This window comes from Scatophagus argus, chromosome 8 (genome assembly GCF_020382885.2).
Source record: "Scatophagus argus isolate fScaArg1 chromosome 8, fScaArg1.pri, whole genome shotgun sequence".
NCBI classification, from domain to species: Eukaryota; Metazoa; Chordata; class Actinopteri; family Scatophagidae; genus Scatophagus; species Scatophagus argus.
In genome coordinates, this window is record NC_058500.1 from 4,780,724 (window position 1) to 4,795,345 (window position 14,622).

General features: G+C 39.4%; 2 protein-coding genes across 2 annotated transcripts; both read right to left on the reverse strand.

The window, feature by feature from the left end:
* Positions 1-3,276: 3,276 nt before the first annotated feature.
* LOC124063391 (solute carrier family 26 member 9-like) lies at positions 3,277-9,015 on the reverse strand. Its single transcript, XM_046397013.1, has 18 exons — positions 8,854-9,015; positions 8,497-8,636; positions 8,227-8,337; positions 7,902-8,077; positions 7,624-7,788; positions 7,370-7,522; positions 7,142-7,224; positions 6,903-7,050; positions 6,706-6,819; positions 6,471-6,548; positions 6,256-6,351; positions 6,070-6,176; positions 5,893-5,962; positions 5,701-5,793; positions 5,473-5,613; positions 5,089-5,340; positions 4,057-4,111; positions 3,277-3,715 (listed from the first exon to the last, which is right to left on the reverse strand). Exons 1-18 carry the CDS (start codon positions 9,012-9,014, stop codon positions 3,561-3,563), a joined length of 2,298 nt encoding a protein of 765 aa, XP_046252969.1. The 5' UTR covers position 9,015; the 3' UTR covers positions 3,277-3,560.
* A 1,751-nt stretch (positions 9,016-10,766) lies between these two features.
* slc48a1a (solute carrier family 48 member 1a) lies at positions 10,767-13,771 on the reverse strand. Its single transcript, XM_046397627.1, has 3 exons — positions 13,075-13,771; positions 12,174-12,341; positions 10,767-12,056 (listed from the first exon to the last, which is right to left on the reverse strand). The coding sequence occupies exons 1-3, from the start codon at positions 13,202-13,204 to the stop codon at positions 11,920-11,922; spliced, it is 435 nt and encodes a 144-aa protein (XP_046253583.1). The 5' UTR covers positions 13,205-13,771; the 3' UTR covers positions 10,767-11,919.
* Between the last annotated feature and the right edge of the window lie 851 nt (positions 13,772-14,622).

Here is a 14,622-nt window from a genome sequence, read left to right on the forward strand (position 1 = left end):
TTGGTGTGTTTGATTGCTGTTGAACTACTGGAATGACTGCGACAATACACAACATCAATTAATACCAGCTATCAGTGGTCAGATTTGCCTTCAGGGACCCTATCTATAGACAACTGCTGACATTGTGCAATCAAGATTCGTGATTTCTAGCTACAAGGTGTTTTGTTAATGAAGCAGATAAGCCCAAGCATGTCTGGAAAATGCATATGCAAAGAATCAACCCGGGTTGCTTGATCAATGTCAAACAGAGACTATTTACATTTCCAGAGGTGGTTTTGGTCATCCTCGTTCCCTCAAATGGTTCTCACAAGCCCACAGCCCATTTCAGCAACAGTCTTGTCGTAAAAATTTGGATTCTTGTCTCTTTATTAAAATGCTCCAAATTTAAATATTGATTCAGAACGGTCAGAGCTGAATATTCTCTCAGGGATATCTCTTCATAATAGCAGGCGAGTGCTAAATGACAAGGTCCCATGACTCAACGAGGAGATACCCTCTGACACTATGCAATTAGTCTCAATAATATGAAACCACTGGGCGTGTAAACAAATTTAATACATAAATCTCTTCGTCTCAAATTCCTAAAAGGGACCTTGTTAATTAAACCATCATGGTCAATGAATGTGCAAGGGGTGTAAAATTAATTTTTATGTGAACTTGCAATTACAGGGATTGAGAAGCTAGTCCATTATAATAGTATCTCGTTTGAAAAAGGATTTAGCCAGAAGCATTTCATAAGTCAATGTAATCATCATTTGACCTACAGAAAGGGTTTTGTTGCCACCTAGCTTTACAGATAAGGAGTAATGAGGGACAATAACAGGAAGTTCAAATTAAAAAGCAAAATAGGCCAACGTCCATGGTAAATTTAGATAAATAATTAAAAAAAAGGATAAAAGCAATACACCATAACTTTAAATGTAATGAGGTCAGGGAGAGCAGTAGCACTGATGTGTGAGCTGCCTACTAAAGAGTGTTGCTGGTTGCAATCAGGCTGTAAAAAGTGCCCCTGAGCAAGGCAGTGCAACCCCACAACTGCAAAAAATGCTTTACCCTGACCAATTCTGCACTATAATTTCTGAAATAATGGAAAGATAAAGTAGCATGTGTCACCATTCTGTGCTATCATTGTGCACAGTGTGTTCTACAATTCCACTGGTATATTACAATTTGCTTTTAGTGTACAAGAAAAACAACATTTTGAACTGACAGGAAATGATTCAATGTGTGAACCTTTAAGGTTGCAAAGGAATGAGATGTTCAAGGTATGATAAGGGATGAAGGAAGGAGAAGGAGCACGCAAACAACATAACGACACATAATGATAATGATGAAGTATACAGAAGGTACTATGGTGATTATGATAACAATAGTAGTAACAATAGTAATGGTAGTAGCTGCAGCAGAGTAGTAATACAATTAAAATAGATTATGACAGTAGTAATCGCAGTAGGTTTCGAGCAGGACCACAGCAGGAGGTCCAACCACGATCCAAGGTAACCTGCGAGACGAGGAAGCACATGGACTCCAGGGAAGAAGTTGGGTTAGTGATATGCATTAATGGGACATAAATGTGTGCAGAAGGAGATACGTTTGAGTAATACACTCAAAAATCTAGCATTTTTAGGGATTGTTTTGAGTACTTTGGTCTGTTTTCCAGGACAAACACACTACATATGTAACACCAGCTTGTATGCTATGGGGACATAGCGTATGTTTATGTATAATGAGGACGTAATTTGTGAAAAGACAGTCAAGCACTCAAACATTTAAAGACAAGGAAGGCAGGGCAGAGTGGCATGCTGGCTCATAACTATGCTACATAGGATGGTCGAACTAATTCTTTCTATCTGAATATTTCCATAATTCAAATTAATTAAATCAGGCCCAAGCAAAGGGTTTCTGCAGCAGGTCTGAAAACAATGAGGGAGAAAAGAAAGAGAAGGATGAGCTGCAGGTGAGGAAATTAAACACACGCACACACACACACATTAAATGATGAGAGACTTTCCCAGAGCTCCAAATTAAAGCTGATGGCCATAGAAACCTTGTAATCACTTGTGGTGCCAATTTGCTGCAGAGAGGAAGGAGAGCAGAGGAGCAGATGTGCGCCAGAATACCTTAGGATGATTTCTTAATAGCTTCATAAATCCATTCATGCATCACACGCATACCAACACCACCGTCAGCCTGCTGCTAGGCTGCTACACACCACAGGGCTTTAAGCACCTGCTACTCAAACACAAGCTAGTTGGCCCACATATTTCTGTCTTTGTTGCAGTCACCCTACTGGTGCAACCGACAACAATGAGAAGTTATTTTGGTTATTGAAACTTTATTCTGCCTTATGGAAAATGATGGCGACTGTGGTCTTTCGTAGAGTTTGCAAGACAACAAAGTGATGAAAATGCTGATGCTATGTATTCCTCCTTTCATTTGTGTTTAGCCTTTCTCAGTGTCTTGCCTCCACTGGGACTTAGTCAGGCTTCTCAGCTGGCTATACCTCACAGCTGTGGCCATGCATGCTCTCAGTTAATTACAAGACCACTTCTGTATGACTGCGCAGTCAGCAGGTTCACGCCACAGTTACTGTGGGAGGTGGGCGAACTGAGCCTCAGAGTTCCCCCTCATTATCTGCTCAGCGCTCACTTGTTATTGGGGTCGCTTGTGTTGGTATGTACCACCTACTGTCAGTGCAGTCAAGTGCTGATTACTGAACCCAACAACAAAGTAAAACATTTTATTCAGGTAACTGACAGATACAAAAAAAAAATATGAGCTCAATCGCTTAATGTAATTTAATTGTTGCACTTAATAATCTAATTTAATTTAAGTAATTTCCATAATTACACAGACATTGAGGATTATTGTTAGATTGTTTCTTCTGCTCATCTTCACTGCAGCAATTTGTGCTCAAAACATTTCCTGTAAAAGTAAAACCACGGTTAGAATAATGGCTTCATGGTGAATAAAAATAAGCATTTTGTATCATTTGTTTGTATGGGCAAAATAGTGCATACCTGCTCAAGATCCTCACCAATGTCAAAGGCAAGTTCCTGCCCTGCTTCCTTTGCCTGCAGCAGCAATAATACCAGAAGTAGACTTACAGACAAAAGAGGCATTTACAGTTCATAGTGAACTATACACGTCCACAAGTCATTCTGTGCAGCCACCAGCTTTTAAAGACCACTTTGTTTATTTAAGATTTGTTCTTTCACCAGTGACACTGCTGAAGATACTGCCTGTCCAGTCAGATGCTATAAAAGTTGACTCAGTATAGAGAGGCCAAAATCAAGCACACAGCCTGTGATATGCAGCATGACCTTGATGTAACTTACACCACTGTTTGTTGTGGCACTTAATGTGTCACAAAAACCTTTATGACATTTCTGTTTACCCTTGTTGAACCAGATAAGGTGACAAAAGCTGTGCTTAAAGAGGGATTTGTTGAGCATGAATCGACTCTTTCTAATCTCTTCTTACATCCCTAACCTAAGAGCCTTTGAACTGTTGAGGTTTGTATGTGATGTTATGAAAAGTATTTGTATGATAAGGTCATTTTATACTGCGGGGCCTACCTTAGGGGAGACTTCCCTCTCTCCAGTGGTCTGCTGAGCAAACAGAATGGCATCGTGGACAGAAAGGAAGAGATTACTGCGGGCAATACTGCCGTCTTCAAAAGCTCCTCCAGCCTCCAGTTCCTCATATACCTGGGCTGCAGGAGGCAAGACAACAAATATCACACAAGTGCTTGAACACAGTATAATAAGGGACTTTGTCTGTATGTCATGTGGTGCTTAAAGACAAAATAATATCCTATTTGCCAAGAGAAGAGCATTGATTTGATGCTTAAATTAATTTTTAACTGTGGATTACCCCTTTATCTGTGGAGACATGCTATCTGTGATTTGCAATTGTACTCTTTTCTAGCAGTGTCCTTCACAGACCCTAAGGACTTAATGTTAATGTTGGATGAATGACTAAGTCTCTGTTGCCATGCCAACTATTCAGCAGAGCCATAAGTGTGAAATGCACTTAAGTCATTAGAGATCTTACCTTGGACATTAGCCAGATATAATTTAATGCCCAGCATAGCATAGCTTGAGTTCATCTGTGTAGGAAATGAAGGAGACATTAAATGACTGTATACACCCACACTCAACATTTTGTCACAAATATGTTCAGTATTAGATTTGTAGATAAAATAAACTACATATACAAAAGTATTCAGACACGTCTCTTTATGGAGTGGTTTTTCAAGGGTTGAGCTCAGTCCCTGACTTGCAGTGAAGGGAAATCTTAATGCTTCAGCATAACAAGACATTTTGGACAATGCTATGCTTGCAAATTTGTGGCAACAGTTTGGGGAAGGCCCTATTCTATTTCAGCACGATTGTTTCCCCCGGTGCACAAAGCAAAGCTCCATAAAGACATGGTTGGATGAGTTTGGTGTGGTACAACTTGACTGGTCCACACAGAGTCCTGACCTCAACCCATCCAACACCTTTGGGATGAACTGGGGCGGAGATTGTGAGCCAGACCTTTTGGTCCAACATCAGTGTCTGACCTCACAAATGCTCTGCTGCGTGAATGGGCACAAATTCCTCTACAAACACCCCAAAATCTTGTGGAAAGCCTTCCCCAAAGAGTTAAAACTGTTACAGCTCCAAGGATTTCTATGTATTTAGAATGTGATGTCATTAAAGGCCCTGTTGGTGTAACGGTCAGGTGGCCCAATACTTTTATCTACATAGTGCATATTAAAGTCTAGCGAAGATGAGAGCTACAGCACTGTGCAGAGGCAGTCTGCGGTAACCAACATTTGCCTGATCCATTTTTGTAATTATGTTTTTTATTTAGAGATTTAGATGTTTGTCTTTAAGTATTTTGTTCTGATGATGCTTGAGTCAGTTAGCTTCTGGCTAGTTTCTAGCTAACATTAACCGTCAGCTAAAGTTTCACATAATGTGAACATGATTCAGATTAATTAGGTTAGTCACCATGCAGCATAGTCTGTTTTCTACATTTTTACTAAAATTGTTTTACTTCAAGAAAGAAATTTAGTCGTACTGCCAACAAGCTTCTAACCTTTGTCAGTACTTTGATGCCCATAAGGTCTATGAAACAGACGCCAGCCAAGTCGAGGATAAGAGTGTGGAAGGGCATAGGCTGGGACTCCAGTGTGACAGCAGAGGGAGTGGGCGACTCTTGGTCCGCCGCCGGTTCGCCCAGCTCATTGTCGCTGCAGTAGAAGTTGACATAGCTGGTGGGAGGTTCAGGTTTGTTGGCACTGCCATTGTTCATATCAAAGTTATTTTGCAGTTCAAGCTGACTTATGGTCTAGATTTAGAGGAAATAAATAGAGAAAAGTGTAACAAATCAGGTGTTTTAAAGAAAATCTTTTGAACAAAGATGGAAAATTTAACAGCAGAATGATGACCAATAAAAAGGTTTGTCAGTGCTTGATCCCACCTGAGCCTTCATGCTAACCAAAGATCTGAGTTTCCATCTTCTGTTCTCCTTGTCCTTCTTCTCCTCTTTTGCTTTTTCCTTCTGTTCTTTCTCTAAGAATTTCCGCCTGGCCAGGATAAGTTTGCCAGGGTCCAGTCCAGTCTACACACAAACATGACTGTATGTAAAATACACCACATGACACAGCTAAATTTGAGTGACAACAAAAGAGGCCCTTTTTCACTGTACCTTTCTGATGACCCTCTGGCGAAATATTTCAGCATTTGCAAAATAGAGTGGTGAGCAATAGTTCACTATTTTCACACCTGTTATTGACATGGTCTGTGGAATCATTGCAAAAAATTAGCTGCAGTTCCGAAAAATAAAAAATTGTGTTAGCAACAATTATGTTTAGCAACACAAATACATTTGTTTTCATACCTTACTGTACACCTTTGGGTTTCTGTAGACGTCTGTATCCACAATCTGAACCACTGACGAACCATTACGGCTGAAGGAACACATCATTAAAATGAATTATACATTAATATACAGATGACACTATGTTGTATTGTCCTAAGGCTCATTAACAGAGCATATTGTATGGGGTTTACTCACAACTGTGTCTTGAATATCACTACCAGGATGGAAAAACCCACTCCTACTGCAACTCCATACGGCAAGCTGAGAAAGAACGTGGCCAAGAATGACACAACCCACACACACTGAAAGAGAAAGAACAATAGAATAAGCGTGAATATAGAAAAAAGACAATACAATATTGCATCCAAGGTTCTCACTTACGCAGTCCAATTTGCTCTTTTTCCATAAGTAAAAGGGATCAGAGAGCTGCAGGAGTGTGTTCTTCAGGTTGACTGCAATCAAGGCTCCAAGCACTGACTGGATAAACCAAGATGACATAGGTCACTAATTATGTCTAGGTTCTTGTCTTAGCTGTGTTTAAATGCTTTGTCTAATTTTTAAAGGTTCTGAGATCATACTATATTATGTCCACATACTTTTGGAAGAGGTTTCAGGTAGGCTCCCAGTGCAAGCATGGTAATCATTACGACCAGCATTACACATAAACTGGCAAACTAGGAGAAGGAAGCAACAGAGATGCACTTTGACAGATTATTTTCTTATTTATTTATTTTATTTTATTTGTAATCCATACAGTTTTTCATCTCTAATTATACTATGGTTGACCACAGTTGAAATTACACTGTCTTCATGAGGTAACAGAGCACTCACCTGTGATGTTCCACCCGCACTGTCCACAGCCAGGGTCACGGACAGGGCACAGCAGATCACATGGATCTTAAAAAAGGACCCGAGAAAATTGCTGCAACCGAGAGCCAACATTTCCTGTACAAGAGCATACATGAGGTGTTTGCAACTTGGGCGAAAATAGAGGACCTGAACAAGTATAGGATGTGTAGTTTTTCTACCTGGTTGGGATCCACATCATAGCCGTGTTTGGCTGCCAACGTCCTGGCCATAGCCAAGTTGATGACATACCCCACGATTGCCAAGGAAAAAGCTGTACTTAACATGTCTTCCCACTGACTCACTGTGGGCAGAATTGGTGCTGGAAATCTGGAAAAAAATAGGGAAAAAAATTAGTTATTAGTTGGATTAGCAATTTTGATTACTGAAAGCAATCGTTGCATGCTGATGTATGTTTTACCCCAAAGGAATTTCTCCCACTACGTCCATGTGATAGATCTCAGGGAGATCCAGAGGGCCTGAGATGGCTGTGGCCACTACCACCTGAGTACAACAGGATTAGAGATCAGTCTCTATACTATGGAAGCCATACTGTATGATAGTCTACAAATCTATGAACTATCTGGTTTACAAGTTATTAAACAAGATTTAGGTAAGTGCACATTTGTTTCCTCAAATAAACACTTACAACAACGATTTCAATAGGAATGGGGAAGGGCAGCTTGTGGCGGTAGCGTGCACTCAACTCCTTCACCACGATCAGCACTATGCTACTGACCACTGCAAATAGTAATGACGCTATGTTGGTGTCAGGAAGGCCGCGTATGATATCTATGAGAGTCTGTGACAAAGAATAAAAATTACAAATACAAATTACAAAATTTTATTGGCAAATCTCACTACATTCAAGTTATTTGATTACAATATGGAACAGTCACGTACATATATAACTGCCAGTGGACCACTATAAGGTGGCACATAGATGCCAAAGATGTACTTCAGCACCGAGATGAGGATCTGCAAACCTGCAGCAGTCATGAAGCCTCTAACAAAGGATTCTGACAGATAGATGGCTACAAACCCAAACTGCATGAACCCAAGACCAATCTGCACAGACAGAAGAAGTTGTGAATGTGTCACTGTTAAAACTGTATCTCACATTCCTTTAATTTCTACATTTCTTGCATTTTAAAAGATTGAACTTTTAGTTCTATGAGTACCTGTATGATTGCAGTGAGACAGGCCAGGGTTCCAGATATGCCCAGACGAACTTCATTCATCAGGGCCGTGTCCACTACTGTAGCATTTAGAGTGGCATTGAAATGACTGAAGTCTGACTCTGGGGCCAGACTGAGACACACAATTCCCACCATAATGCTGAGGACAGCAAACGTACCTAGATGCAGAAAACAGTGTGTCACATCCATTTTCTTTGCCATTCTGCAGACTGGGCAGAGTCGGGCTGAGTGCAGCTGATCTGCACAGCTCTTGCAACTTATCATTGTCATCACATGAAATCACTCTGCATAAATCATTTTGATTTACCGGGGACCATCTGGTGAGCGGTGCCCATGAAGAAATACGGGATGAGGGGAAAGAAAGAGGAATAGAGACCGTTGACAGGAGGGAGGTTTGCCAGGAGGGCAAATGCCATGCCTGGAAGGAACAGAAACCTTTTTAAAACTGTCACATAAATCATGATAACATAGAAAAATACAAAAACTGTGTTATGTACTGGGGCCAGCACTGCAGCAACTAGCCTCAGTCAGCAGGTATTATACATCTAGCAGCAGAGAGAGAAGAGTCTGGGCCGACCTTGAGGAACCTGAATGGTGCCGGCGCTGACCCCGCTGATGACATCACACAACAAGTTTTCTCTCACTTTGTACTTGGGAAGCCAGCTCAGTACAGGCAGATGTCTGAATAACAAGCCCTTCAGTCTCGACACAGAGCATCTGATGGGAGCAAACAACAGAAACTCTTTGAAGAGCTCAGGTTTTCTGACTGTTACTTTGAAAAAAGTCTGTAACACATGTCTAAACTTTGTGTTGAGTCACAGCTACAGGGCTCTCCACTGTTTGATCACAACACAAAGCTTCTCAGAGGTAGAGTTTGCGTGATGGGAAGTCATGTAGTTCATGTTGACTGTGCAGAGTGATTGTAATTCTGTACCTGAAGAGTTTCTCCACTTTCTCCCCAGCAGGGAATTGTCGACTCTTCTTGTCAAACTCTTTGTCAAAGTCTGGGAGGCTATATGCCGGCCTGTCAATCACATAACGTGGGCGGTCCGGGTGCATGGCTATAGCATACTGAGACACAAGATCATCGAACATTCGCTCTAAAACTGTGTTCATAAGGAGAGACATGAACTTACAAAACATATCCATGAGTTAAACTCTCCACCAGGGGTGGAGGAAATATTCAGATCCTTTAGTATTAAAAGTACTAGAACCATACTGTTAAAATATTCTTACAAGTACTGTGAAAGTCCTGCATTGAACATGTTGCTTAACTAAACTATGCACCAGTATATAAGCATAAACAGGATAATTAACTTAAGGTATTGAAAGTAAAAGTACTGTGCAGAAAAATGTCCCCGATAACTGTTTAACAGTATTGTACTATAATAGTTGAGATGTGCTGATTATTTTCTTTATTTATTTGATTAATCAATTGGCTTTTTGGTTTGTAAAAATTCAGAAAATAGTGATTGTTTTTTCCACAAAACCTAAACCTCAAAATTATTAAAAATTAATTTTGTTTAGTATTTAGTATAAATGTTTTTGCAAGTAAAATGGCTTAAACAATTAATCAAACTAACTGCCAAATAATTTTCATTCAGCTAATTGATTAATCAGCCAACTGGACATAACAATATTTGTATATGTTGGTTAGTTTAATTTCTTTAAATATAGACATATTTTACAAGCTTTTGATGTTTTATTAATCTGTAAACTAACTGGTAACTAAAGCTTTCAGATAACAGCAGTGGAGTAAAAAGTACAATATTTTTCTCTAAAATGGTGGTGTAAAAGCTTAAAATAGCATGAAAAAAACAAAGACTCAGGTTAAGTACCAATACCTAAATGTACTTCAATACAGTATTTGAGTAAATGTAGTTAGTGACATTATACCAATACTTGAAACAAGTTTGCATATTTGAAACAAATGCAAGAATTGAACATTGAGGGGATCTTCAGGACTGCACTAATGTTGTCTTACATACTTCAAGTGTAAGGCTCTAATCTAACCTTGAAGGATGAAGGATCAGCCAACAGATTGGTGGACTGCGAAAATGTTGGCTCAACACCACGTAAATAAATGAACACACTCAAGTTCGCTGACATGTCTACTGCAATCTGTTTAATAAGAAACTTTAAGAAGTATATGTCCAGTTAAAAACATGGACATATTTACAGTGGACACATGGTCAGTGGTGTTTAGATGTCAGTAACAAATTTTGAGTAAAAAAAATATAATTTATTTCCGGCAAAAATCTCTTGCTACATCGTAAATAGTTTAGGCAGGAGGGCTAAAACTCAAGAGGAAATAAATGAATATAAAGATGGAGTTGCAAAAGCAATTCTTCACTATTTAACAAAAAAAACTGTTGAGAATACATACAGTATTTACACTCATTAAACAATTTGCATTTGGCAAACATTTTTGTTCTGATACTCTGAAATTGTCTTTCTTACAGATAAGTCCCAGTACAATGTCACTGCCAAATTAACTGAATAGATGAATTTTTCAAAATATCAGCAGCAAGTAATAAGCTGACCTCGAGAGTTTGAGACATTTATTTAAATGTTAGTATTATTTGTTAAAAGGTCTGTATTAGTTAATGTAGAAGTCTGAAAAAGCAGCACTGTACCTTATTGTTGCAACAAGATGTGTGCAGGCATTTGGCCCGGATGTGTGCGCTGGCCCCTTGTTTGATTTCTTATCAAATTTCGCTAAAGACTCTCTACACCTTCGGGGTGGAGCCTAAAAGCTGAAAAGCTTGAAAGGCTTCAGGGGGCAACTCGGTCACCGAAACTGTGGAAGTGTTGGGGTATCGCACAGAGCAAGGAGGCAACGTGACGTCAATGACAATAAATGCAACTTTAATGGGTTTAGTTTCTATATACAGGTAACATTCTCACATTCATTCTCTCATCAACCAAACTACAGCTGAACATGACTTATGGCGAAATGTAGATACAAGTAACAGCAGGAAATAAGCCATTCACAACTGCAAAATAAATGATACATATAATTAGTGTAGTTACACATTAAAAAGGGTGAGACAGATAACAATGTGTAAAATGCCCCCCCCCCCCCCCCCATTGTATTATGATTTGTGTGCAAAATAATGGCATCAATATCAAAGACTAAAGTGCAATTACTTATCAAATCCATTTGAGTTTTCTCTCAACAGGAATGCCAAAATTTTCAAATGGAGTCTTGACAAAAGAAGCAGGTCGCCCCCTGGTGGAACACAAGATGAAAAGCACAAAAACCACAGGAATGCCTTTTCTTCGGTTTGCATAAAAAGAAAAGCATTACAGGGGAAATAAAGTTTGTGAATTAAAAAAAAAAGTGACTTCTCAAATGAATTCATCAACAATGAAGTGAGCTAAGAGACGCTAGGACAGGGACTGTCTAGAGATAATGAGTACATGGGTTCAAAACTGCAACAATGGAAAAAGATCATTTGGATACAAACATTCAATCACTCCAAATGCTGAAAACCTAGCATTAGCAGAGTGGCTTCAGGTAGGAGACTTTAGCTTCGTTTCAAAGGATTTCACCTCAAATAGTATTTTCACTTTGTTTCTAACAACTTATTTAATTAAAAGCCTGTTTCAGTGACTTCAGGACTTCCTTGTTGTTTCTTATAAGTTGTTTTAAGAACAAACACTTCCTAGATAAAAATCTGTCTAAAAAAAAAACCCTGCATGTTTTTTTCCTCAAGCAGTTCAATCAAAAGCAGCTCCAGTCTTCAGAGTTTTAGACTTATGACTACTTACAGGAATACAATATGTGGGTCATTAAAAGTGGGAGAGCAGGTTACAATACAAATAGAGCTTGTTAAGCAACTGCAACATGTGAAATTCCATGTGGCAGAAGTCAGGTGACTTTTCAATCTACCCATGTCTGCTTTTCCTCCTCTTTGTTACAAATGCTCTTTGACCAGCTCCTGCTGGACACCTAAAACCCCTCAAAGTTCATCACAGTCTATAAGATCAGTACTGTTTAGAAGTCGCTGAGGATGCTGATGTCTGCAAACTCCTGGCGATATCTATAGGAGTATAAGGCCAAGAGGAAGGACCACTTGAGAGTCAAGAAGCTCCACACACAGGAAAGATAGAGGCTCCTTGGATCAGTAAGAGCTGTGGGACAGGGAAAAAAAAAATCATAAAAGGTGTTAACAGTCAATGTTTTCTTCTAATTTCCCATTATATTGAACATTACTCTGTAAAAGCTGGGAAGAGCAGAGAGAGGATTACATTGTTTCTGTGTGATGGCGAGAGTCAGAAAGGTGATGAAGGCAGTTACAGCCAAAACTGAGAAGAGCACACCAACGGTGATGAAGAACTTGAGCCCTTTAAGCCAGGTGCGCCAGTAGTCCTGTAGGTACATGATGTGTGTGACAAGAGCCCAGAACGCCAAAACTCCTGTTGAAGGAAACACACACACACACTCGTGTTACATTGAGGCTGCACAACCTAAAACTTTTCAGCTGACTACAAAGAAAAACCCAAACTGAATTAAACCAAGTAGCAGGGCACACAGAATAATTGGCATTTTTGTCATTAAAGCATGACTTCAATCAGAAACTCAACATATAAACTGTTGCTGATTATTTTACTCCATTTCCACAAACAGATGACACATCTAATCATTTGGTGAATTGGTCATTGGTGTATTTGTTGACCAGTAAGTATTAAGAAACTGCAGTGCAGAAATGGCAGACTTGGTTAGAGCTTATCTGGTGTCACCTACAGAGCACTGACAACTTAATCTTGTGCATCTTAAAATAAAAACATTCACTAAAACTGGCGAACTGAATCTCTACAACGCTGATGAAAAGGGGTTGGTAAGCTACAAATCTGGTCATATGTACAAGTGTGACCTATATTAGAGTCACATGCAGCTAACGGCAAACAAAAAATAACTCAGACACATACTGAGAGGAAATTATGCGTTGTAAATGTTTCAGTGAGACTAAACAAAGAACAGAGACACTTTTATATGATACGAGTGATTATGTAGAGATGTTTGGACTGTGTAGGCCTGGTATTAAGGATTAGTCCCAAATAAATGTTCCAATATCATATGAACGAGACAAATCTCCATACCACGACAACCTTTAAAACTACAGCTAACGCTATAGGTGAGTTAACATACCTGACAGGCCTCCCATGGCGGCCGTCCACGGCTGTTTATAGGCAATATTCCAGACCAGGAAAGCCGAAAATCCAACCAAGGTGCCAAAAGTAGCATATCCTATGCTAATGTAAATTCTGCTGATTCCCATTGCTAGATACAATCTTTGTTGCTGTAAACGTATGTAACAGGTGTAACTGGTAAAGATGTATTTTTTAGATAATAAAAAGACAAAGACCGGTATTAAGCTAACAACGGCTTACGGCCACATTATGTAACATCCCTCTTGATACTAACGGCAGGACAACGACAAGATGAAATTCCCCTCAGCTGAACGACCAGGGAAAACGACACCCGTCGCTGTTGTCAAAACTAGCTTTAGAAATACCTAATAAATAGTTAAATGTGTGCTAAGTACAAAAAAACAAACTCTGACGGAACAATTTCGATTTCTAGCTAACAGGCGGCAGCAAAACACCAAGATTACTGTTTATCTGGTGAGCACCGCAAAGATGACATGCTGTGATCGAGATAAGTATTGCAGCCGTGGATCCCTGTCTTCAGCCGGTGCCACATCATGACGGTGAGCGATACATTTCTTCGGAGTAACTATTCTGTACATGTCCTCAACTGTTAAACAACACTCGAAATAGAGAACAGCTGATGTTACTGCGCTGAAGAAACAAATCCTTCATGTTGTTTTTTTGCCAATATGCCCTACAGGCATCTATCACTTGCACATAAAATATCTTTGCACAGAGGAAACCCCCACCTCGCCAACATACCGCCCCTAGTGGAGCAAATGCAAACAGCAAACGTAGATCTAATAAATAAAGTGCTGTGGTAATTTGGTTATTGAGGTCCATCGACAGCTCATTGTGAAAGCATTTGTTGTTTCATTTAGCTTTAATTTAATTTGATTCACTCCAGATAAATTAAAAGAAACGTTTTATAAAGTAAGTCAAATACAAGCACTGTGTCAGTACAGACTGTAAGCTATACCGAAATAAAGACATTGATAGTGAACAAGCATAAAACAGTTTGCACAATTTGCAATATAAAATAAAGTTACACCTGCAAAAACGTCTTCTAAAATATTCACATGAAAACATGGCTAGATGGGTGCAGGCAGGATGTGACGCTCTCTGCAGGAAGTATAATGTTATCATTTATGATGAGCAATGTTTTATAGTTTGACTGTACATTTAAATAAGAACCCAGAACATGGATGTCACAAACTTTAAAATGAGACTACAAATGCCCATTGTAACATATATGTAACAGCTCTTGGACACGGGGGGTACTTTTTCCAAAACAACTTCAGAAATGGGTACATGTGATCCATTTGATCTGTTTTATATCCCCCATAATTTTCATATAAAGAAAAATGGGTCTGGGTTCTCGTGGGTTAACACTCACAGTGTAGAGCGTTGAAATCTGTGCTCCATGGCTTCAAAGTTTTCCTGTGGTTTTTTTGCAGAGATGACAGACAAAGCTGTGAAAGATAAAAACCACAGCATTTACTTAAAGCTGTGAAGTGAAAGCAAACTAAACCAAATCCTCTGCAGC